This window comes from Cherax quadricarinatus, chromosome 85 (assembly GCF_038502225.1).
Source record: "Cherax quadricarinatus isolate ZL_2023a chromosome 85, ASM3850222v1, whole genome shotgun sequence".
Taxonomy (NCBI): domain Eukaryota; kingdom Metazoa; phylum Arthropoda; class Malacostraca; order Decapoda; family Parastacidae; genus Cherax; species Cherax quadricarinatus.
The window spans coordinates 19,413,724-19,441,042 of record NC_091376.1 but is presented as its reverse complement, the minus strand read 5'-3'; the positions used below and the strand labels follow the sequence as shown (position 1 = coordinate 19,441,042).

Sequence of the window (27,319 nt, the reverse complement as noted above, 5' to 3'; positions counted from 1 at the left end):
TCCTCACTTCTACGCTTGCCTACATCATTGCCTCCAGCACTGAGGCAAAGTACAGAATACTTCCATACAGAATATACAATATAATACATTCACTCATACAAAAAGCTATACAAGTTGACACTCCATAAAGAAGTACAATATCATATTCCTTATCACTGTCAACTGCCTCAAATGTTCTATTGAAGAACGTCAGTAAGTTTGTCAGGCAGGAACGACCTCTCGTGAATCCATGCTGAGATTCATTTATCAAGTTATGCTCTTCAAGGTGACTTCTGATAATGTCAGCTATAATTGATTCTAATAACTTGCCCACTATAGATGTCAGGCTTATTGGACGGTAATTTGAAGGAGTGGACTTATCCCCTGATTTGAATATAGGAACCACATTGGCCATCTTCCACATCTCTGGCACAACACTGGTAAGGATGGACGCATTGAATACACTCGTTAATGGCTGACTAAGCTCCATCTTGCATTCCTTAAGTACATAAGAACATAAGAACATAAGAAAGGAGGAACACTGCAGCAGGCCTGTTGGCCCATACTAGGCAGGTCCTTTACAATTCATCCCACTAACAAACATTTCACCAACCCAATTTTCAATGCTACCAAAGAAATAAGCTCTGATGTGCAAGTCCCACTCAAATCCAACCCTTCCCACTCATGTATTTATCCAACCTAAATTTGAAACTACCCAAAGTCCTAGCCTCAATAACCCAACTAGGTAGACTGTTCCACTCATCCACTACCCTATTTCCAAACCAATACTTTCCTATGTCCTTTCTAAATCTAAACTTATCTAATTTAAATCCATTACTGCGGGTTCTCTCTTGGAGAGATATCCTCAAGACCTTGTTAATATCCCCTTTATTAATACCTATCTTCCACTTATACACTTCGATCAGGTCTCCCCTCATTCTTCGTCTAACAAGTGAATGTAACTTAAGAGTCTTCAATCTTTCTTCATAAGGAAGATTTCTAATGCTATGTATTAATTTAGTCATCCTACGCTGAATGTTTTCTAACGAATTTATGTCCATTCTGTAATATGGAGACCAGAATTGAGCTGCATAATCTAGGTGAGGCCTTACTAATGATGTATAAAGCTGCAGTATGACCTCTGGACTTCTGTTGCTTACACTTCTTGATATAAATCCCAGTAATCTATTTGCCTTATTACGTACGCTTAGGCATTGCTGTCTTGGTTTAAGGTTGCTGCTTACCATAACCCCCAAGTCCTTTTCGCAATCTGTATGGTTAAGTTCTACATTATTTAACTTATATGTGCTAGGGTTATGGACACTCCCGAGCTTCAGAACCTTGCATTTATCTACATTGAACTGCATCTGCCACTTTTCTGACCAAGAGTAGAGTTTGTCTAAATCCTCCTGAAGTTCCCTAACATCTACGTTTGAATCAATTATCCTACCTATCTTCGTGTCATCGGCGAATTTGCTCATATCACTAGTAATTCCTTCATCAAGATCATTGATATATATTATAAACAACAACGGGCCCAAGACTGATCCCTGTGGAACGCCACTTGTTACTGATCCCCACTCAGATTTAACCCCATTTATGGACACTCTCTGCTTCCTGTCTGTCAGCCATGATTCGATCCACGAGAGCACCCTTCCCCCAATGCCATGAGCTGCTACTTTCTTCAACAGTCTTTGGTGCGGAACTCTATCAAATGCCTTACTAAAATCTAAGTAAATAATATCAAATTCTTTATCGTGGTCAACAGCCTCAAAAGCTTTACTGAAGAAAGTTAATAAATTAGTTAGACAAGACCGGCCTCTTGTGAATCCATGCTGAGTATCATTAATCAAGCTATGCTTATCGAGATGGCTTCTTATAATCTCAGCTATAATTGACTCTAGTAATTTGCCTACAATTGAGGTCAGGCTTATTGGGCGGTAATTTGACGGTAACGACTTGTCCCCTGTTTTAAAAATAGGAATTACATTAGCCATCTTCCACATATCAGACACTACACCTGTTTGAAGAGATAAATTAAAAATATTAGTTAATGGTTCACAGACTTCCATTTTGCATTCCTTTAGAACCCTTGAAAAAACCTCATCAGGACCCGGTGACTTATTTTGCTTCAGTCGGTCTATCTGCTTCACAACCATTTCACTAGTGACTATGATGTTACATAATTTATCTTCTTCTGGCCCACTATAAAAATTAATTACCGGAATATTATTAGTGTCTTCCTGTGTAAAAACCGAGAGAAAATAATTATTTAAAATCGAGCACATTTCATTCTCTTTGTCAGTAAGATGCCCATAGTTATTTTTAAGGGGACCTATCTTATCTCTGACTTTTGTTCTATATACCTGGAAAAAACTTTTTGGGTTAGTTTTAGAATCCCTAGCAACTTTAATTTCATAGTCCCTTTTAGCTTTTCTTATCCCCTTTTTAATGTCCCTCTTAATGTCAATATACTGATTCATAAGATGACCCTCGCCTCTTTTGATACGCCTATAAATTCCTTTCTTATGCCCTAGTAGATATTTCAGCCTATTATTCATCCATTTTGGGTCATTTCTATTTGATCTAATTTCTTTATAAGGGATAAATGTTCTTTGAGCAGCATGTATTGTGTTCAGAAAACTGTCATATTGATAGCTCTCTTCGTTACCCCAGTCAACAGATGATAAGTGTTCTCTAAGCCCATCGTAATCTGCTAAGCGAAAATCTGGGACTGTTACTGAGTTATCCCTACTATCATACTTCCATTCAATTCTAAATGTAATTGATTTGTGGTCGCTAGCACCCAGTTCTTCTGAAACTTCTAAATTATTAACAAGGGATTCATTGTTTGCCAGAACTAAGTCAAGCAGGTTATTACCCCTTGTAGGTTCTGTCACAAACTGCTTCAGAAAACAATCCTGAACTACCTCTAAGAAGTCGTATGATTCTAAATTCCCAGTCAAGAAATTCCAATCAATATGACTAAAGTTAAAGTCTCCTAGAATTACTACATTATCGTGCCTTGTGGCCCTAACAATTTCCTCCCATAGTAGTCTTCCCTGGTCCCTATCTAAATTTGGGGGACGGTATATCACACCTAAAGTTAATTTTTCATGCCCCTCTGAAAATTCTATCCAAACAGACTCTGTATGTGTTACTTCAGACTTAATACCCGTTTTAATGCAACAGTTCAAGCGATCTCGGACATACAATGCCACCCCACCCCCCTTCCCGATACTTCTATCTACTTGGAACAATTTGAAACCCTGAATGTGACATTCTGCAGGCATGTCCCGACTTTTTGAGTTAAACCACGTCTCAGTAATGGCAAATACATCTATGTTACCTGCACTAGCAACTAGTCTCAACTCGTCCATCTTATTCCTAGCACTGCGACTATTTGTGTAATATATACTTAAGGACCCTCCTTTCTCTTTATCATTCCTGCTCCTTTCTGTTATTCCACTAAACCTATTACTGTCCTTGTCAATTAGTGCCACTGGCCTTCCGATATCCACCTCATGTTGCCTATTACTAGTTCTCCTAGTACTCATATTACTACCCTGAGACTTCACAGTTTTTCCGCAGAAACCCATACCACTAACTATTCCTAGTTTAAAGACCTAACAGCTCCCTCCACTGCGTTGGCCAGTGCTCCCACCCCACACCTAGACAAGTGAACCCCATCCCTGGCATACATGTCATTTCTGCCATAGAAGAGGTCCCAGTTGTCAATGAATGTTACCGCATTTTCCTTACAGTATTTGTCCAGCCAGCAATTGACACCAATTGCTCTGGACAACCATTCATTTCAAACTCCTCTCCTTGGCAAAATGCCACATATGACAGGTTTCCCACCCTTCTTCCTAATTATCTCTATTGCTGACCTATACCTGCTAATCAGGTCCTCACTCCTACGTCTGCCAACATCGTTGCCTCCAGCACTGAGACAGATAATAGGATTGCTCCCATTACCTCTCATGATGTCATCCAGACGGCTAACAATATCCTTCATCCCAGCCCCAGGAAAACACACTCTCTGCCTCCTACTCCTATCCTTCAAACAGAAAGCCCTATCCATGTACCTAATCTGGCTATCCCCAACAACAACAATGTTTTTACCTTCCTTGGCGTCGTCCGTAGTGATGCTCCGAGTAGTCGACTCACATTCGCCAGGTAGCATTACACCACTTGTAGAATTCGTCATGACGTTCTCGATGGTCATCGGGTCCAGGGGACTTATTTTGTTTCAGTTTGTCTATCTGTTTAATAACCATGTCCCTCGTGACAGTAATATTAGTTAACTTAAATTCATCAGGAACTAAATAATTGTTAATTACTGGAATCTCATTTACATCTTCCTGTGTAAAAACTGACAAAAAAATAGTCATTAAATAAGGAACACATTTCCAGTTCATTATCCGTCAGCTGGTTAGGTATTGTATACCATTTTGATGTTCATCCGTCAGCTGTCCATTCCCAGATTTCAGAGGTCCTACTTTTTCCTTCACCTTCGTCCTATACACTTGAAAGAACCCCTTTGGATTAGTCTTTGATTCATTAGCGACTCTAATTTCATAGTCACGTTTAGCCTTTCTAATCGCCTTTTTTACTTCTCTTTTAAGCTGAACATATTGGTCAGTAAGGTTAACCTCTCCTCTTCTGATGCGCCTATAAATTCCCCTTTTCTCCCCTAATAGATGCTTTAACCTCCTGTTAACCCATTTGGGATCGTTATTATTAGACCTAATTTCTCTCTGGGGAATGTATATACTCTGGGCACTGTGTACATTATTAAGAAAACAATCATAAAAGCAGATCCCTTCATATTCATAAGTATGATTATCGTCAATAAAATCATTAGCTAGATAACCCCAATCAAGATTAGACAGATGTTCCCTAAGTCCATTATAATCGGCAGAACGAAAATCGGGGATTTTTACTGTATTATCATTATTCTTGCATTCCCAATTAATGCTAAAGGTGATGGATTTGTGATCACTTGCGCCAAGCTCTTCAGTGATCTCCAGATTATTCACTAGTGTTTCCTTATTTGACAAGACTAGGTCTAGCAAATTATTACCCCTGGTAGGTTCAGTTACACTCTGTTTCAGAAAACAGTCCTGAACTGTTTCCATGAAGTCACTGGACTCTAGATTACCTGTCAAAGAATTCCAGTCAATTTGGCTAAAGTTAAAATCCCCTACTATGACTACGTTACTGTGTCCAGAAGCCCTAACAATTTCGTCCCAAAGAAGTCTCCCTCTATCGTGATCCAAGCCTGGAGGTCGGTATATTACACCTAGAATTAGTTTTTCTTGACCTTCCACGAACTCTACCCAAACAGACTCTGTTACTGCTCCATCTATTTTTATACCTTTTTTTATGCAACAATTAATATTTTCTCGAACATACAATGCAACTCCTCCCCCCTTCCCATTACATCTATCCACATTGAATAACTTAAATCCCTGAATATTACACTCAGCAGTCATATCCCGACTCTTTAAATCATACCACGTTTCAGTTAATGCAATGATATCAAAGTTCCCAGCACATGCTACCAAACGTAGTTCATTAATTTTATTTCTTGCACTTCGACTGTTAGCATAAAATACCATCATATGTTTTTTCTTCTGCACATTTTTCATATTCATCTTTGTTTTTACACAATTTCTGAAATTATCATTACCCAGAGTTACTCCATGACAGTTACTATAAAGATTCTTAATATCAGAGCATAAGTCAATATATCCATACTCATTATTAATCATTTCTAAACCCATACCTCTAACTAATCCTAGTTTAAAGTCCTAACAACCCCCTCAACTGAGTTAGCAAGAAAACCCACACCTGCCCTGGATAAGTGAACCCCATCCCTGGCATACATGTCATTTCGGCCATAGACGTTGTCCCAGTTGTCAATGAATGGTACTGCATTCTCCTTACAGTGTTTATCCAGCCAACAATTAATACCAATTGCTCTGGACAACCATTCATTCCCAACACCTCTTCTTGGCAAAATGCCACATATAACAGGGCGCCCCCCCTTCTTCCTAATCATGTCTATAGCTGTCCTGAACTTTCTAACTAAATCCTCACTTCTACGCTTGCCTACATCATTGCCTCCAGCACTGAGGCAAATAATAGGATTGATCCCATTACCGTTCATGATGTTGTCAAGCCGGCTAACAATGTCCTCCATCCCAGCCCCAGGAAAGCATACCCTTTGTCTCCTACTCCTGTCCTTCAAGCAGAATGCCCTATCCATGTATCTAACCTGGCTATCCCCAACAACAACAATATTCTTACCTTCCTTGTCGTTCGTCGTGACGATCCCAGTAGTAGACTCACATTCGTCGGGTAGCACCGAGAATGCGTTGGAGGTTTCCACGGGAGTTTCCACAGCAGTCTCTTTCTTCTTCATCGTTTCTGGCTTTCCATTCGTCTTCTTGATCGTCAACTTCGTCGTCCCCTGCTGTCCAGCCACTGACCACGATCCCTTCTTGACCTGAGGACTCGAAACAGGAGGACTACTACGAATCCTCTTGTTTTCCTCGGTCAATCGCCGTATCTCCATCTTCGCTGCCTTCAATTCTTCCTTAAGTTGCTGGTAAAGTTGCTCGATGGAGGGCATCTTGGTTCAGTCCACGGGAGCAAACAAGACACTTCTTCACAGAGTTAAGTACAGGTCAGCACTCAAAGTACAGGTCACCACTCAAGAGCACACAAACAGGTCTTCAGGGGTATACATAATCCCTTGTAATGACTGCAACAAGTTATACGTGGGCGAAACATCAAGGGACCTCCAAACACGTATTTCAGAACACCAATACGCAAGCAGGTCTGACGACACAAGGAATGCCTGCGTACAACACCGTAATTCACACAACCACTTGATAAACTACAGAAACTCAAGACTTATCGCCACAGAAGACAACACTCAATACCGAAGAATCCTGGAATCATCACTTATTTCTATATCCGACAACTTCAACCAGAATAGTGGCTTCTATAACATAGCTGAACCACTTGCCAAGAAACTTCTTCATCGCTATCCCACATAAGAACACTGTAGAAGGTCTGCTCACCAACTTGTCCAGTCTCCTTTCCAAGCTACCCAAGTTTTTAGACTCTACAACCCAACTCGGTACATCATCAGATGCAGCATTCTTCACCTGACCTCAGCCGGACTATAAATACTCGCGTTCCTTCCACCCCAGGTAGTTCTGTTTGTGACTTGAAAAAGCCCACTGTGTGGGCGAAACGTAGTCAATAAAGGATCACATTATACTGCATTTGTGTTTATATTGCCATTGTGTCGGTATTTTATACCATTTATTTCCATCCCAGCCCCAGGAAAACACACTCTCTGCCTCATACTCCTATCCTTCAAGCAGAATGCCCTATCCATGTACCTAATCTGGCTATCCCCAACAACAACAATGTTTTTACCTTCCTTGGTGTCGTCCGTCGTGATGCTCCGAGTAGTCGACTCACATTCGCCAGGTAGCATTACACCACTTGTAGAATTCGTCAAGACGTTCTCGATGGTCTTCGTTGGGGTTTCTAGGGATGTCTCACTCACGTCTGCCAATGCTTCTTTGGGGCTCGTTGTGGCATTCCCAGTAGAACACTCACTCATCAACTACCCTATTTCCAAACCAATACTTTCCTATATCATTTCTAAATCTAAACTTGTCTAATTTGAATCTATTACTGCGGGTTCTCTCTTGGAGAGATATCCTCAAGACCTTATCTATATCACCTTTATTAATACCTATCTTCCACTTATACACGTCGATCACGTCTCCTCTCATTCTTTGTCTAACAAGTGAACGTAATTTAAGGGTCTTCAATCTTTTTTCATAAGGAAGATTTCTAATGCTATGTATTAATTAAGTCATTCTACGCTGAATGTTTTCTAACGAATTTATGTCTATTCTGTAATATGGAGACCAGAACAGGGCTGCATAATCTAGGTGAGGCCTTACTAATGATGTATAAAACTGTAATATAACCTCTGAGCTTCTGTTGCTTACACTTCTTGATATAAATCCCTGTAATCTATTTGCCTTATTACGTACGCTTAGGCATTGCTGTCTTGGTTTAAGGTTACTGCTTACCATAACCCCCAAGTCCTTTTCACAATCTGTATGGCTATTCTCCATTATTTAACTTATAAATACTATGGTTATGGACACTCCCGAGCTTCAGGACTTTGCATTTGTCTACATTGAACTGCATCTGCCACTTTGCTGACCAGGTATTGAGTTTGTCTAAATCCTCTTGAAGTTCCCTGATATCTATGTTTGAATCAATTATCCTACCTATTTTTGTGTCATCGGCGAATTTACTCATTTCACTAGTAATTCCCTCATCAAGATCATTGATATATATTATAAACAACAACGGGCCAAAGACTGATCCCTGTGGAATGCCATTTGTTACAGATCCCCACTCGGATTGAACCCCAATTACGGACAGTCTCTGCTTCCTGTCTGCGAGCCATGACTCGATCCACGAGAGCACTTTTCCCCCAATGCCATGAGCTGCCACTTTCTTTAACAGATAAATTAAAAATATTAATTAAATATTAATTTTGCATTCCTTAAGAACCCTTGAAAAAACCTCATCAGGACCTGGTGACTTATTTTGCTTCAGTCGGTCTATCTGCTTCACAACCATTTCACTAGTGACTGTGATGTTACATAATTTATCTTCTTCGGGTCCACTATAAAAATTAATTACTGGAATATTGTTAGTGTCTTCCTGTGTAAAAACCGATAGAAAATAATGATTTAAAATCGAGCACATTTCATTCCCTTTGTCAGTAAGATGCCCATAGTTATTTTTAAGGGGACCTATCTTATCTCTAACTTTCGTTCTATAAACCTGGAAAAACTTTTTGTTAGTTTTCGAATCCCTTGCAACTTTAATTTCATAGTTTCGTTTAGCTATTCTTATCCCCTTTTTAACGTCCCTCTTAATGTCAATATACTGATTCATAAGATGACCCTCATCTCTTTTGATACGCCTATAAATTCCTTTCGTATTCCCTAGTAGATATTTCAACCTATTATTCATCCATTTTGGGTCATTTCTATTTGATCTAATTTCTTTAAATAGGATAAACGTTCTTTGAGCAGTATGTATGGTGTTCAGAAAACGGTCATATTGATAGCTCTCTTAGTTACCTCAGTCAACAGATGATAAGTGTTCTCTAAGCCCATTGTTATCTGCTAAGCGAAAATCTGGAACTGTTACTGAGTTGACCCTACTATCATACTTCCATTCTATGCTAAAGGTAATTGATTTGTGATCACTTGTGCCGAGTTCCCCATTAATTTCTAAATTATTAACAAAGGTTTCCTTGTTCTGGCGAACAAGGAAACCCTTGTAGGTTCTGTCACAAACTGCTTCAAAAAACATTCCTGAACTACTTCTAAGAAGTCATTTGATTCTAAATTTTCAGTCAAGAAATTCCAATCAATGTGTATAAAGTTAAAGTCTCCTAGAATTATTATATTATCGTGCCTTGTGGCCTTAACAATTTCCTCCCAGAGTAATTTCCCTTGGTCCCTATCTGAGTTTGTGGGACGGTATATCACTCCTAGCATAATTTTTTTATGCCCTTCTGAAAATTCTATCCAGACAGACTCTGTAACTGTTACCTCAGACTTAATACCCGTTTTTATGCAACAGTTCAAGTGATCTCGGACATACAGTGCCACCCCACCTCCCTTACCGATATTTCTATCTACTTGGAAAAATTTAAAACCCTGAATGTGACATTCCGAAGGCATGTCCCGACTTTTGGAATTAAACCATGTCTCAGTGATTGCAAGTACATCAATGTTATCTACACTAGCAACTAATCTCAACTCATCCATCTTATTCCTAGCGCTACCTCCTTTCTCTTTACCCTTCTTGCTCATATCTGTTTTTTCACTAAACCTATTACTGTTCTTGTCGCCTAGTGCCATTGGCTTTCCAATATCCACCTCATTCTGCCTATTACTAGTTCCCCTAGAACTCATAGTATTTCTGTACTGGGACTTCACTGTATTCTCGCCAAAACCCATACCACTAACTATTCCTAGTTTAAAGCCCTAACAGCTCCCTCCACTGCCGTTGCCAACGCCCCCACCCAAGACCTAGTTAAGTGAACCCCATCCCTGGCATACATGTCATTTCTGTCATAGAAGATGTCCCAGTTGTCAATGAATGTTACCGCATTTTCCTTACAGTATTTGTCCAGCCAGCAATTGACACCAATTGCCCTGGACAACCATTTGTTTCCAACTCCTCTCCTTGGCAAAATACCACACATGACAGGGTTCCCACCCTTCTTCCTAATTATCTCTATTGCTGACCTATACCTGCTAATCAGGTCCTCACTCCTACGTCTGCCAACATCGTTGCCTCCCACACTGAGGCAGATAATAGGATTGCTCCCATTACCTTTCAGGCCCAGGAAAACATACCCTGTGCCTCCACTTCCTGTCCATAAGACAAAAGGCCCTATCCATAAACTTAACCTGACTGTCTCCAACTTAAACAATGTTCTTACCTTCATTTGTGGAATTTGTCATGACGTTCTTGATGGTCTTCATTAGGGTATCAAGGGATGTCTCACTCACGTCTGCCAATGCTCCCTTGGTGCTCGTTGTGACGTTCCCAGTAGACAACCCACATTCGTCTGGTAACACCGAAAATGGGTTGGAAGTCTCCACAGCAATCTTCTGGATCTTCGTTGTTTCTGCCACTCAAACAGACTTCTTGATTTTCAGCTTTGTTCCATGTTGGCCGGCCACTGACCAAGTGCCTCTCTTGACCTGAGGACTCACAACAGGAGGATTACTTCGAATCCTCTTGTTTTCCTACGTCAGTCTCCGTATCTCAAGCTTAGCAACCCTAAGCTCCTCTTTCAGCTGCTGGTAAAGTTGCTCAAGAGAGGACATCTTGTGCAGATTCATGGAGAACACACTGGACAGAACTTCACAGAGCTAAGTACAAGCCACCTAACTTTTGGGCACGACCAACTTCCACATTGGTCAAGTGGGACACAACCTACAACTGCTGCTCTCCTGCTTACGGTATATAAGCTGAAGATTGAGACACTTATGCAGCATATGGGAATCTTTATTCAGGAAACGTTTCGCCACACAGTGGCTTCATCAGTCCAATACAAAGAGGAAGGCGTAAGGAGAGGAGGAGTTTGAGGTAATCAGTCCCTCAGCCTGGAGTCGATGTGTTCAGTCCATCAATCTTGTAGAATGTACAGCATAGGGCCGTAGACGTGGCTTATATACTGTAGTGAGATGAGGTGAAGCAGGCGGAGGCGGGGTCATAGTGGTACCATCCACTAGTATATAAGCTTCTTCTTTGCACATATGCTGTATTCTTCTCATGATTGATTGACTGACAACATCGACTTCAAGGCTGAGAGACTGATTACTTCAAACTCCTCCTGTTCTTCACGATTCTCCTTTAAATGAACTGATGAAGCCACTGTGTGGCGAAACGTTTCCTCAATAAAGATACCTAAGTGTTGCATGTGTGTCTAATTTATCAGCTTGTCGGTTCTCTGAACCATTCATCTACATCAATGGTAAATCATGCCGACAACTATGTTAAGTCATTAAAAGTCTGAATGTACAGTTTGTGGCATATTTTGAGAACAGAAAAGAAAAGGCATATTGTTTCTTATAAACAAACAGCTAAGCGATACAGCTAGAGGCAACATAAACACAAGAACACTTGTAATAACATTGGTATAATTACAGACAGTATGTTTAGTAAAAAGTTCACAAATGCATCTAATGTGACATTTCATTGTGGCAACGTTTCACTCTCCAGGAGCTTTATGAAGCCGTTACAAACAATACATGGACACAGAGGGTATATATAGGCTTTGAGTGAAGTGTAGTACAAGTAGAGGCAGTAGTAGTACTAATTATACGTGTGGTGGAAAAGTCAGTTGGTACATGAGAAAGAAAGGTTACAAAAGCTTTAAGAACATAAGAACATATGTTCTTATGTTCTTAAAGCTATGGCTTGCGTAGCATAAAAATAGGTTGGGCAAATGTGCATGGCTGGATTTAAGAAGGCATGTAACAGTGTCCCTCCTCTATTACATAAGAACATTAGAAAGGAGGAAACACTGCAGCAGGCCAGTTTTTCCAAACTGAGCCTGTCCTTTTATGTAGCAGTAATTATGTGATGGCAGGGTTTACTGTTTTCAGGAAGATTCTCGCTAAGACATCAGAGATGATGAAGCTGCCTATATTATGTTTATTTATGTTAGAAACAGCGATTAATGCTGATTCAAGGCATTTGCATCTGCGGAAATTAGGTTCTTCAATCACTAGTTGGGCGTCCCTGAATTTCATGAGATGACTGGCAGAGTTTCGGTGTTGTACACAGATGTTGTTCAAGTTAGCATTCCTATATGCTGAGTCTTATTTCTAGGTTTCTTGCTGTTTCACCTACATAAATCCGGTCACAGCCTCCACAGGGTATAGTGTAAACCCCTGCATTGACTGGTTCATGGTGATTCGATTTTGTCCTGCTTAGATCCTTTATTGAAGTGCTGGATGCGATGGTGACTCTGGTGTTAGCGTGTACTAGTACTTTACAAATGTTCAGTGCAACCTGACTGTTGGGAAGAATTATAACTTTGTTTGGATTGGTGTTGGTGCGTGGAGAATTAATGATCTGAAGAGCTCTTTTCTTGTAGTCTTTGATGGAAAAAGAAGGAAAATGTAAATCATTGAAGGTTTGGTGAATGTATGTACATTCTTCGTCAAGAAACTCAGGTCTACAAATTCGGTATGCTCTTGGAAAAATCCGATGATGATGCCTCTTTTGGTCTTAGAATCTTGACTGGAATATAAATGTGTGAGATCATTTTTATGTGTAGGTTTCTGGTAAACTTGAAATCTTAGATTGTTATCTACCTTTTGAATGAGGACGTCTAAATAAGGAAGCTTGTTATTGGACTCTTCTTCTAGTGTAAACTGGTAGCCAATTCAACTACGATGAGCCTGAAGATTCCACACATCAGAACGTTTGGGAGTTACCCTTTACCGGGCACGCCCTTCCTGATTGACTTTACGTCATAGAACGTCAATGGCTTGTGTGGTGGGTACTTTAGTGAAGCGATAAGTCATGTCCAAACTACTTATTTTCTTGTTTCGGATGGAGAGGTCTTTGATACGGTTGAGGTCGCCTAAATGTTTAAGATGAGCGGGGATGATGGTCTGTAGAAGGCAGGAAAGACAGAAAAGGCATTTGGAAAGAACTCTGGCTAGTTTGTGTGGTGCACCACCTATACCTGATGTGATCGGTCTGAGAGTTATGTTTTGTTATGCTCACAGCTATCGCAACAGACACAACTTCCTACAAGATTGCCTGGCCGAGGTGATCCCTAAGTCCACTCCTATGCAACTCTACAACTCCAAACACCATTTCTCCCCAGCTACCCAATCTTATTTAACTGAATATGCCGAATAGCTTTCTAACATCGCTAAGGAAACCTTTGAAACTGCAAGGAATATGAAAGCCAATCTTCAGATTGACCACCACACTGCTGAACATATTCTCAGCACAGTCACCACAGCCAACCTCAAACAGAAGATTAAACTCAATCGCAAACTTCAGTACCTCTGCACTAGCAGTCGACGGAAGGAAATGGGAAGAGAATCCTTGATGAACAACCTATCATCACGGACCTTAACTGACTACGAGAAACAAGCGCTCAGCCTGGGTCTCAAATTTACCACTAATTTACGCAAACCAAACCATCAACTGAACTTGTTCACCAGAAACCACAGACACAATAACAGTAACTTCCAGAAGGGTTATATAATGGGCATTCTCACCGCAGCTTTATGTGAGGTTTCTTCTATTAATCTTCCTAGGCTGTATATCAGTGCTCTTAATTAATGACTTTGCTAATGACCCAAATGTTATCGTCACCACCGCCGACAAAGGAGGTGGAGTCGTCATACTTAACACCAGTGAATACAACACCAAAATGATGGACTTTTTGAATCACCAGTCCATATACGAATCCATCAACTCACAACAGTGAGAGACACTCTCCAAAGATTTCCTATATAAAACCAAACAAATACTGAAATACACTAGTGAAGGGAAGAAACTTCTATACTTGATACCCAGCAACCCTAAACCAGCACACATGTATGGTTTACCTAAAACCCATAAACATAACAATCCTCTCAGACCGATCACATCAGGTATAGACAGTGCACCACACAAACTAGCTGGAGATCTTGCCAAACATTTTTCCTGCCTTCTGGGGACCAACAGCCCCGCTCATCTTAAGCATTCAGGCGACCTTCTCAACCGCATCAGAGACCTCTCCATCCGAAACAAGTAACTAAGTAGTTTGGACGTGACTTAGCTGTTCACTAATGTACCCACCACACAAGCCATTGACGTTCTACGACGTAAAGTCAATCGGGACATTAATCTTCCTCTACCTCCCGGAGACTTTGCTGACTTGATTGAACTCTGCCTTAATTTCAATTCCCTTTCTTCCAATAACAGGCTCTACAGACAAATCTATGGTATGGGAATGGCGTCCCCCAACACCGCTGTCTTAGCCAACTTGTACTTGGAACACCTAGAGGGTGAACACGTCGCCAACATCATCTCCTCTAGCTTCACTTGGTTACGTTACATGGACGATGTCCTCATAACTCCCAAACGATTTGAAGTGCAAAATCTTTAGGCAAGGCTCAACGCAGTTGAACCGGCTATTAAGTTTACACTAGAAGAAGAATCCGATGACACATTACAAGGTAGATAACAATCTATGATTTCAGATTTACCGGAAACCTACAAACAAAAATAATCTCACACACATTTATTCCAGTCAAGATTCTAAGACCAAAAGAGGCATCATCATCGGATTTTTCCAGGATCATACCGATTTACGTTTTCCTTCCTTTTTCATCATAGACTGCAAGAAAAGAGCTCTTCAGATCTCTAATTCTCTATGCACCAACACCACTCCTAACAAAGTTATAATTCTTCCGATCAGCCAGGTTGCATTGAACATTTGTAAAGTACTGGCATCGCACCCAGCACTTCAATAAACTATCTAACCAGGACAAAATCGAAGCTCCATAAACCAGTCAATGTTGGAGTTTACACTATACCCTGTGGAGGCTGTGGCAGGAAGCCTCGAAACACGCCTCAGTGAACACATGAATGCATTCAGGAACAATAACTTGAACAACGCCTGCGTACAACACCGAAACTCTGCCAATCATCTCATGAAATTCAGTGACGCCCAACTAGCGAGAATCCTACTGAACACAGTAAACCCTGCTATCCCATAACTGCTACTACATCAAAGGACAGGCCCAGTTTGTGCCAACAGGCCTTCTGTTCTTATGTAATAGAGGAGGGACACTGAAACATGCCTTCTCAAATCCATCAATATACATTTGCCCAACCAATTTTTTTATGCTTCCCAAACCATACCTTTTGAAACATTGCTTTCTTATGTACCAGCTGACTTTTCCACCACATGTATGGCTACTACTACTTCCTCTACCTGCACTACACCTCACTAAAAGCTTATATATACCCTCTGTGTTCTTGTATTTTGTAACGACTTGACAAAGCTCCTAGAGAGTGAAACATTGCCACAATAAAATGTCACATTAGTTACAGTCGTGTCCTTTTTACTTAACAAGAACACTTACCTCGTTGAAGGTTTGGTCAATCACTATAACATCAAAGTCCTTCCTCTTCTGGTACAGATCCTTCACCACAGGTACTTGGTACAATTCCCTAGCAATTAGTGGCAGAGAATTCAAAAACATTTGGAAAATACCACCTGGGTCCTTACGAGTGTCAAACATGTTTATTTTGTCCTCCGTGTAATGTGGGAGGCCGTGGGTAACCTCGTGAATATTAGGATTCTTGGACGATTTCGGGTGGTTGGTCAACATTACTATCTGAAGAGAGAATGTAGGACCGTTGTTAGAGCAAAGGTGAGGCAATTTTGACTAGAGGGAAAGATATATTCCGCTCAGTAGATTCACTATAATATTTATTATTGCACATGAAATGTGCCCTTTGAAAAATGCGACAATTGTGCTAAATTGGGAATCTTTATTGTGGAAACATATCCTCAATAACGATTCCCAAATGTTGGACAACTGTCCCATTCTTTAACGTGTCTGTTTTCTAAATTATTTCTTTCAATGTACACATTATTAGACAATCTTCCTGCACTTAATATTTTCCCAATAATACACAAATAACCAGCACATAGAAGAGAGGACCTTACGACGAAGATTCAGTGTGACTTTGTAAATGGTCCAAGTCGGACCACAACGTCGTCGTAAGCTCCTCTCTTCTATGTGCGGGTAATTTGTGTATTGTTTGAGTCACGGTATTTTTTTTTTGTTATTCCCAATAATAATAATAATTTTCCCGTTTATTTAAATTAATTTACACCCCCAAGACTCAGATTACCGAGGTCTTACCTTGTGTCCACGGTCGGCCAGAGCCTCAGCCAGAGGCATGAAGACGTTCCTGTGACTCTTGGAGGAGACTGGCAGGAGCATCAGGATCTTGTATGACCTCTCAGGTGGAGACAACTTCCCCATTACACCTCCTACCAGAGTCACCATCAACACACAAAGTCTTGCAAACTTCATCTGCAAAAAAAAAAAACAAGTCAAACTGATAACATTGCAATTTAGAGTACAGATGAGTACAGTTTCAAGAATTTTCCAACTTCAGGATCACCTGTCAATTACCCTTTTAACTCGACTATTACTGATAGCCTGCTGTCCCACATATCCATCACAGCCTGATTGATCTGGCAGAGGTAGAGATTGTTTCCCCAAGAAAAATCCATTTCAGCTGTATTATTTTTAAATCTTGGACAACTGACAGAGTATTTATTCTCTTATGACTCACGAAATCGTAATGACACGATTGCAAACAAACCATACCACGGGCGGGATTTGAACCCGCGGTCAGAGAGTCTCAAAACTCCAGACCGTCGCGTTAGCCACTGGACCAGCTAGCCACGGTTCGCCACGGCCACGCTAGCTGGAGATTCGTCTGTAAAAACCTGCATTTGTGGTCACAGTGGTGCCTATGCTAACCTTCCTATGGTGTAGAAATATACCTAGTTGGACGAATCTTATTGTGGCTAGCTGGTCCAGTGGTTAACTGTCTGGAGTTTTGAGACTCTCTGACCGCGGGTTTAAATCCCGCCAGTGGTATGGTTTATTCTCTTATCACTGTTAAGAATAGCAGACTTGGTTTTGCATTCGTAACTTGACAATTAAGTGCAACAGATTATTGATGTGTCAGGCAAATTTTCAGCCTGATAATAAGACACATCGGCAATAGTTGGGTATCATATTGGGTATCTGTATTGTAGGTTGCCTACAATACATTATACTGTGAATTTGAGCTTCACTACTCCCGTTACCCACAATACATTATACTCTATATTTGACTAAAGAAGCCTACTGCTTAGGCGAAACGTTTAATCAAGAAAGATACGCAACTGTTGCACATGTGTCTTAATCATCAAGTTGTCGGTGTTTTATACCATTATCAACATTTTTCGTACATTTCTTGTGAGAGGCTGAAGTGAAAATTACAATCTCTTACAGCAGGTATAAGATAGCAGAGTGAGAGTGGAGTTAGGACACCACAGGCAGTGCATGAGGATGCTGGTATAAGATAGCAGAGTGAGAGTGGAGTTAGGACACCACAGGCAGTGCATGAGGATGCTGGTATAAGATAGCAGAGTGAGAGTGGAGTTAGGACACCACAGGCAGTGCATGAGGATGCTGGTATAAGATAGCAGAGTGAGAGTGGAGTTAGGACACCACAGGCAGTGCATGAGGATGCTGGTATAAGATAGCAGAGTGAGAGTGGAGTTAGGACACCACAGGCAGTGCATGAGGATGCTGGTATAAGATAGCAGAGTGAGAGTGGAGTTAGGACACCACAGGCAGTGCATGAGGATGCTGGTATAAGATAGCAGAGTGAGAGTGGAGTTAGGACACCACAGGCAGTGCATGAGCATGCTGGTATAAGATAGCAGAGTGAGAGTGGAGTTAGGACACCACAGGCAGTGCATGAGGATGCTGGTATAAGATAGCAGAGTGAGAGTGGAGTTAGGACACCACAGGCAGTGCATGAGGATGCTGGTATAAGATAGCAGAGTGAGAGTGGAGTTAGGACACCACAGGCAGTGCATGAGGATGCTGGTATAAGATAGCAGAGTGAGAGTGGAGTTAGGACACCACAGGCAGTGCATGAGGATGCTGGTATAAGATAGCAGAGTGAGAGTGGAGTTAGGACACCACAGGCAGTGCATGAGCATGCTGGTATAAGATAGCAGAGTGAGAGTGGAGTTAGGACACCACAGGCAGTGCATGAGCATGCTGGTATAAGATAGCAGAGTGAGAGTGGAGTTAGGACACCACAGGCAGTGCATGAGGATGCTGGTATAAGATAGCAGAGTGAGAGTGGAGTTAGGACACCACAGGCAGTGCATGAGGATGCTGGTATAAGATAGCAGAGTGAGAGTGGAGTTAGGACACCACAGGCAGTGCATGAGGATGCTGGTATACACAACATATGACTTATTGATAATACATTAATTAAGTGTATTTTACCTGGAAAATATTAGAATATTGACAAATTTTCTTTACATAAGAACATAAGAAACAAGGAACACAGCAGCAGGCCTACTGACCCATGCGAAGCATGTCCATGTGCCCCCCTCCCCGGATTAGCCCAATGACCAACCAAGTCAGGTCACTTTCACTTAAGGAAGGAGTATGGCATCAGACCTGGTAGCACAAGCTAGTCAGGTCCAACTCACACCCGCCCACACCCACTCATGTATTTATCTAACCTATTTTTAAAACTACACAACGTTTTAGCCTCTATAACTGTACTCGGGAGTTTGTTCCACTCATCCACAACTCTATTACCAAACCAGTACTTTCCTATATCCTTCCTGAATCTGAATTTTTCCAACTTGAAACCATTGCTGCGAGTCCTGTCTTGGCTGGAAATTTTCAGCACGCTATTTACATCCCCATTATTTATTCCTGTTTTCCATTTATACACCTCGATCATATCCCCCCTAATTCTACACCTTTCGAGAGAGTGCAGATTCAGGGCCTCAGTCTATCCTCATAGAGAAGATTTCTGATACATGGGATCATCTTTGTCATCCTCCTTTGTACGTTTTCCAGAGCATTTATATCCATTCTGTAATACGGTGACCAGAACTGAGCAGCATAGTCTAAGTGAGGCCTAACCAAGGATATAAAGAGTTGAACAACAACCTGAATGATTTTTGTTTCTTTTGCAAAATTCCGATTTTTTTGCGACATGGCAAAATTAGAGAAAATGGCAGTTTTTTGGCGAATTAAATGGTTAGGCTGTACAAGTAAACAAGTTGATGATTATGGAGGGTGAGGGAGATGGGTGAACTTGGAGGGTGATCTTGAAGGGTGAGAGAGGTGGGTGAACTTGGAGGGTGATCTTGAAGGGTGAGAGTGGTGGGTGAACTTGGAGGGTGATCTTGAAGGGTGAGAGAGGTGGGTGAACTTGGAGGGTGATCTTGAAGGGTGAGAGTGGTGGGTGAACTTGGAGGGTGATCTTGAAGGGTGAGAGTGGTGGGTGAACTTGGAAGGTGAGGGAGGTGGGTGAACTTGGAGGGTGATCTTGAAGGGTGAGAGTGGTGGGTGAACTTGGAGGGTGATCTTGAAGGGTGAGAGTGGTGGGTGAACTTGGAGGGTGATCTTGAAGGGTGAGAGCGGTGGGTGAACTTGGAGGGTGATCTTGAAGGGTGAGAGTGGTGGGTGAACTTGGAAGGTGAGGGAGGTGGGTGAACTTGGAGGGTGATCTTGAAGGGTGAGAGTGGTGGGTGAACTTGGAAGGTGAGGGAGGTGGGTGAACTTGGAGGGTGATCTTGAAGGGTGAGGGAGGTGGGTGAACTTGGAAGGTGAGGGAGGTGGGTGACTTGGAGGGTGATCTTGAAGGGTGAGAGTGGTGGGTGAACTTGGAGGGTGATCTTGAAGGGTGAGAGTGGTGGGTGAACTTGGAGGGTGATCTTGAAGGGTGAGAGTGGTGGGTGAACTTGGAGGGTGATCTTGAAGGGTGAGAGTGGTGGGTGAACTTGGAGGGTGAGGGTGGTGGGTGATCTTAGAGGGTGAGTGTGGTGGGTGATCTTTGAGGGTGAGGGTGGTGGGTGATCTTGTAGGGTGAAGTTGGTGGGTGAACTTGGATGCAGACATGGTGGGAAGGTGATCTTGGATGCAGACATTATGGGAGGGTGATCTTGTAGGGTGAAGTTGGTGGGTGATCTTGGATGCAGACATGGTGGGAGGGTGATCTTGTAGGGTGAAGTTGGTGGGTGATCTTGGATGTAGACATGGTGGGAGGGTGATCTTGGATGCAGACATTATGGGAGGGTGAACTTGGATGCAGGTATGGTGGTAGGGTGAACTTGGATGCAGATATGGTGGGAGGGTGATCTTGGATGCAGATATGGTGGGAGGGTGATCTTGGATGCAGATATGGTGGGAGGGTGATCTTGGATGCAGATATGGTGGGAGGGTGATCTTGGATGCAGACATTATGGGAGGGGGATCTTGGATACAGATATGGTGGGAGGGTGATCTTGGATGCAGACATTATGGGAGGGGGATCTTGGATACAGATATGGTGGGAGGGTGATCTTGGATGCAGATATGGTGGGAGGGTGATCTTGGATGCAGACATTATGGGAGGGTGATCTTGGATACAGATATGGTGGGAGGGTGATCTTGGATGCAGACATGGTGGGATTTGTACCAGAGACTAGCTTAAGTCCTGTAATTATATGTTGACGTACAGGAAATTGCTAGGTTAAGCTTTCACATTGATACACATTTCGATTGGGGTTTGAGAGCTAACACTGTACATTTTGATTCAGAGTAGAGTCAATATAATAAAGGGAGTCGTTAAGCTTGTTGGGGAGCCTTGAGACTCGTTCATTCTTGCCCAACACCATGTCGTGCTGTGGGGTGGGCTGAGTCAAGTACAATTAGTGTCGCACTCCTAATTAAATCTTGACAATGGGAGATGAGAATCCAACAGTCTCGTTCAGTGTTAGCAAAATTAAAACGATCAGTGGCTGCATACAAAGGGCATCTGAACAGAACATACAACAGGTGCAAGGCTACTAGCCAACACAGTAAAGTAGACTGCGATGATTTGCAAGACTGCTGAAGCATTTGGGGGAAAAATGGGAAGCCTACTATCGAGCATTCTCAGCATATGAGCTACAGGCTATTGAGGATGGTGAATCCCAGGATAGTCTTCGGCAAGCTCAGGACGAATTCACTAAGGATGATGTAGATTGTCACCAGGAGATGAATACGTACAAAGATCAGTTAAGCACATTAAAGACTAGTAAGCCAAGTGGGATGACGAACACCGCAGGTACCACGAGCAGCCACACGCCTGTTAATATGTTGCCCAGATTGCCCCAGTTGAATTTACCAACATTTGACGGAACCCTAACAGAGTACATTGCTTTCTGGGATCAGTTTAAAGCCCAGACAAATGACAGAAACGATTTGTCAGATGCGGTCAAATTGCAATATTTACTATCACAGCTCAAAGATAAAGCCCTAGACTTAGTCCGGTACTACCAGATTACTGACACTAATTACCAACATGCCAAAGACCAGTTAAAGGACATGTTTGGCAACACTGAAGAAATAAAGGTGGCCATACTTTATCGGTTGTTGGATCTAGAGCCTTGCCGGCATGACCGTCAAAGCCTAGAGAAGTTCCGCATTGAATTTATGAGCTTGACAAATAGTTTCAGAGATTTACATGATAAGGGTGATTCAGAATGGGTCATTAGTCAGGTGATTCAGAGGAAACTGGCTAGCACTACAGTACACGAGTTGCACTTGAAATATCATATGAACAGGTTCACAATACAACAAATTGTTGAGGGGTTGGGAGATCTCGTATCTCACCTGAGCGTAGGTCAGGGAGAGAAATTGCCCACCAACGTGAAGTCGATCAACTGCCCCAGACATTCGAGAGATAACGCTAAACCACCTTCTACTAGGGTTGGGACACGGGTTTGAGACCGCAGTGCCCTTTCTTCTAAAACCGGACACCGTCGGAGCAACAAGTGCCGTGATCAGCAGGCGGTTCCCCCAGGTGTCTTCACATATTAGACCTGGGGAAATCTGGTGGCTGTACCTCGACGTACCATAGATGACCTCCTCCGTCAGGCCCATACAGTAAGATGAGGCCTCCCTTCTTCCTGCAGGATTCTGGCCAGTTTCTGGGGAAAACTGCGAGTGAGTTGAGCTGTGGACCTTTGTGCAGGCGGCAGTTCATGACCAGTACATACCAGCGTCACTCCATCAGGCTTAGAAGCTAGTGTCCATTTCTGCATAGTTATACTAGGAGATACACACACCCTTGGAAACAGGAATTTCTGAGGTGCAGGCAGGTCACTAATATCGACTGAATATTGCAGGAATTAAGGCTCCCTGTTGCACGTGGCTCTGAGGGGATGTCCAGAGGGGCTAAAGCTTAGTGAGGTTGAAGATCAGGACACATTCTCCAACACCAAGTAAGTTAGTCCTCTACACGTGCATACAGGCGAGATTTCTTGCAACATCAGTCACTTATGGAAATCTGTCCTATAAGCCACTTGTGAGGCTGATGTACCGACCTCAGGGCTCGGTGTCAACAGAGCTTGCCAGGGTAGACAACTCAAATGGAGGCAGTCCAGACAAGTTTTCACAATATTGATCACTCCTAACATCTGTCACTTCTAACATCTGTCACTTCTAACATCTGTCACTTCTAACATCTGTCACTTCTAACATCTGTCACTTCTAACATCTGTCACTCAGTTTTCAAGACTCCTGGCAGTCTTCAAGACCCCTGCGAGTCTTCACAACCTCTGGCTGTCTTCAAGACCCCTGGCAGTTTTCAAGACCCCTGGCAGTTTTCAAGACCCCTGGCTGTTTTCAAGATCCTTGGTTGTCTTCAACACCCCTGGCTGTGTTGTTAGGTAAGACACATATGCAACAGTTAGACATCTTTATTCCGAAACGTTTCGCCTACACAGTAGGCTTCTTCAGTCGAATACAGAAAGTAGGCAGGAGCAGTAGAGATGTGAAGACGATGTAATCAGTCCATCACCCTTAAAGTCGTAGAATTTGAGGTTGTCAGTCCCTCGGCCTGGAGAAGTTCAGTTCCAAGTTCAGTTTCATAGACTATGGAACTGAACTTCTCCAGGCCGAGGGACTGACAACCTCAAATTCTACGACTTTAAGGGTGATGGACTGATTACATCGTCTTCACATCTCTACTGCTCCTGCCTACTTTCTGTATTCGACTGAAGAAGCCTACTGTGTAGGCGAAACGTTTCGGAATAAAGATGTCTAACTGTTGCATATGTGTCTTACCTAACAACCTGTCGGTATTGTATACCATTTTGATGTTCACCCCTGGCTGTCTTCCAGACCCCTGGCTGTCATCCAGACCCCTGGCTGTCTTCCGGACCCCTGGCTGTCTTCCAGATCCCTAACTCTCTTCCAGACCCCTGGCTGTCTTAAAGACTCCTGGCTGTCATCAAGACCCATGGCTGTCTTCCAGGCCCCTGACTGTCTTCAAGACCCATGGCTGTCTTCCAGACCCCTGGCTGTCATCAAGACCCATGGCTGTCTTCCAGGCCCCTGGCTGTCTTCAAGACTCCTGGCTGTCATCAAGACCCCTGGCTGTCTTCCAGGCCCCTGGCTGTCTTCAAGAGGGAACTGGACAGGCACCTAAAGAAACACCTGAAATTGGTGACCTCGAGTTTTTTCATTTATCGTCCGATTTCGTCAATATTTGATGTACTTTAAAAAGCATTTATTTAATTTAAAATATTTTTGACCAAGTTTCAATAAGATCGCCCAATAAATAAGTGAAAAAAATTATCTAAAACTGAGGTTAAGCAACTAATTTGCATTTACTGGCACTGCAGTGTGTTTCAGACTCTCGCTACTGATAAAACCAAAACCAGTCCGATAAAGTGGTGAATGTGAAAACTCTAATATACTTTGTCTTCATCCAACCATATATATAGTTTGTAGATTTTTGACACTTAGGAAAATATTTGCCGTTACTGCCTCACAAACTGGAAAATATTTGAGCTATTTCCAAAATTGTTTCATCAAAAGTTCGAGCATGCATTAATAATAATAATAATAATAATAATAATAATAATAATAATAATAATAATAATAATAATAATAATAATAAAATAATAATAATAATAATAATATCTTAATAACTACAAGTACATGTACAAGGTATACAGACCATAGCTGACATCAGTAACATACTACTATATACAAAGTCATTTATTTTCGTTGAGAAAATCATTTCGATCCGTCCATTATTAATGATGAAAAACACGAGATAAGTCAAAAATCTAAACTTCCCAGATAATCAATGATAAACGCATATAGCATGTGACTAGGAAAAAAATATATCGGAAATAATCCAGCTATTTTTTATTATACCTGGAGAGGAATTTGGGGTCATCGCCTCCCTTGTGGTGGATCAGGGTCTGATCAACCAGGCTGCAACTGCTGGCCACATGCAAACTGACGTACGAACCACAGCCCAGGTGGTCAGGTACTGTCTTTAGGTGCCTCTCTAGTGACATCTTGAAGACAGCCAGGGGTCTATTGAAAATCCCCCTTATGTATCTTGACACTGTGTTGTATCTCAGTGCACTCGTGACGCCCCTGCTTTTCATTGGGGGAATGTTGCATCTCCTGCCGAGTCTTTTGCATTCATAGGGAATGATTTTCGCGTGCAAGTTTGGTACCAATCCCTCTAGGATTTTCTTGCCTGCATTCCAGGGAATACAAATCAAGGACTGCAAACGTTCCCAGTAATTTAAGTGCTATATCATACTTATGTGAGCCTTGGAAGTTCTTTATATGCACTCCAGGTCAGCAATTTCGCTTACCTTGAAGAGGGCGGTTAGTGTACAGCAGAATTCTAGCCTAGAGAGAACAAACGATTTGAAGTGAATCATCAAGGGCTTGGTGTCCCTAGTTTTGAAGATTTTCATTACCCATTTTATGATTTTTCTATCACATGCAGTAGATACATTGTTGTGGTCTCTGAAGATGAGATCCTCTTACATTTTCACTCCCAAATCCTTCACATTACTTTTTCGCTCTATTGTATGGTTAGAATTTGTTGTGTACCCTGGTACAGATTTAATTTCCTCATGTTTTCCATATCTGAGAAGTTGAAATTTCTCTTCATTGAACTTCATATTGTTTTCAGTAGCTCAGTTGAAGATTTGGTTAACGTCTTGCGGTGTCTTCGATGGAGGTCACTGTCATGGCAATTCGGGTGTCATTTGCCAAGGAAGACGAGAAGCTATGGCTTACATCTCTTTTTATGTCAGATACAAGGATGAGGAATAGGATGGGAACGAGTATTGTGTATTGCTGGAGTGTACCTGAAGAGTGTTCCGAGGGTCAACGCCCCCGAGGCCCGATCCGTGACCAGGCCTCATAGTGGATCAGGGCCTGATCAACCAGGATGTTACTGTTGGACATATGTAAACCGACGTATGAATCATAGCCCTGCTTGTCAGGTACTGACTTTAGGTGTTTGTCCAGTGCTTGCTTGAAGACAGCCAGGGGTCTATTGGTAATCCCCCTTATGTGTGCTGGGAAGCAGTTAAACAGTCTTGAACCCTTGACACTTATGTTGCTGTCTCTTATCGTGCAAGTGGCGCACCTGCTTTTCATTGGGGGGATGTTGCATTGTCTGCAGAGTCTTGTGCTATCATAGGGAGTGATTTTCATTTGCAAATTTGGTACTAGGATTTAATAAGTGTATATGATCATGTATCTCTCCCGCCTGAGTTCTGGGGAGTACAGGTTGAGGAACTTCAAGCGTTTCCAGTAACTGAGGTGTTTTATCGCAGTTATGTGTGCTGCGAAGGTTCTCTGTACATTTTCTAGGTCAGTAATTTTACCTGCTTTGAAAGGCACTGTTAGTGTGCAACAATATTCCAGCCTAGAGAGAACAAGCGACCTGAAGAGTGTCATCATGGGCTTTGCATCCCTAATTTTCAAGGTTCTCATTATCCATCCTGTCATTTTTCTAGCAGATGCGACTGATAGAATTTTATGGTCTTTGAAGGTGAGATCTTCTGACACGATCACTCCCAGGTCCTTTACATTTGTTTTTCGCTCTATTGTGTGGCTGGAATATGTTTTATACTCCAATGCAGTTTTGATTTCCTCACATTTTCCATATCGGAGTAATTGAAATTTCTCATCATTGAATTTCATATTGTTTTCTTAGGCCCATTAAAAAATTTGGTTGATCAAGTTCTTTTTGCATATTTAAAATTTTGGCAGTGCGAGGGCATCCTAAAATGATCCTCATTGCTTTGTTCTGCAGTTTTCCAGCCCTCCAAGCTTCCAGTCAGATACAAGAGCAAGTAGTGGGGCAGCATAATCAACCGGGAGTCTTTCCGTGTCTTCAATGGAGGACACTGTCATGCAAATTCGAGTGTCATCTGCAAAGGAAGACACAGTGCTGTGGCTTATATTCCTGTCTATGTCAGATATGAGGATGAAGAACAAGATGGGAGAGAGTGCTGCACCTTGTGGAACAGAGCTTTTCATTGTAGCTGCCTCAGACTTTACTCTGTTTACTACTACTCTTTGTGTTCTATTTGTTAGGAAATTATATTATTATTATAATTAAGGGGGAAGCACGAAACCGACAGAATTATACAGCGCTTGTAGGGGGATGTGGAAGGCATTCAGGTTCAATTCATGGAACCGGAGCACAGATCCAATTCCCTAGATCAAGAACCCCTCACCAGCATCAAGGAACCTTCCTTGAGCGGTAGGAAATTATAGATCCATCTACCATCTTTTCCTGTTGTTCCTTTATCACGCATTTTGTGTGCTATTACACCATGGTCACACTTATCAAAGGTTTTTGCAAAGTCTGTGAATATTACATCTGCATTTTGTTTGTCTTCTAAAGCATCCAGGACCTTGTCATAGTGGTCCAGTAGCTGTGACAGACAGCAGCAACCTGCTCTAAACCCATGCTGCCCTGGGTTGTGTAACTTATGAGTATCTAGGTGGATGGCAATCATGCTTCATAGACTTTTATGATATGAGACGTTAGCGCTGATGACCTGTAGTTATTTGCCATTGCTTTACTGCCCTCCTTGTGGAGTGGG

The 27,319-nt window shown here is 42.1% G+C and overlaps 1 protein-coding gene across 1 annotated transcript in view; it reads right to left on the bottom strand.

Annotated features, from left to right (window-relative positions):
• LOC128703114 (UDP-glucosyltransferase 2-like) overlaps positions 1–27,319 on the bottom strand; it is a 238,842-nt gene that overhangs the window by 196,888 nt on the left and 14,635 nt on the right. The window contains exons 2-3 of the mRNA XM_070103531.1: positions 16,515–16,688; positions 15,726–15,980 (exon numbers count right to left, since the gene is read on the bottom strand). Coding sequence (XP_069959632.1) covers positions 15,726–15,980; positions 16,515–16,688 — 429 coding nt within the window. The remainder of the gene's footprint in view (positions 1–15,725; positions 15,981–16,514; positions 16,689–27,319) is intronic.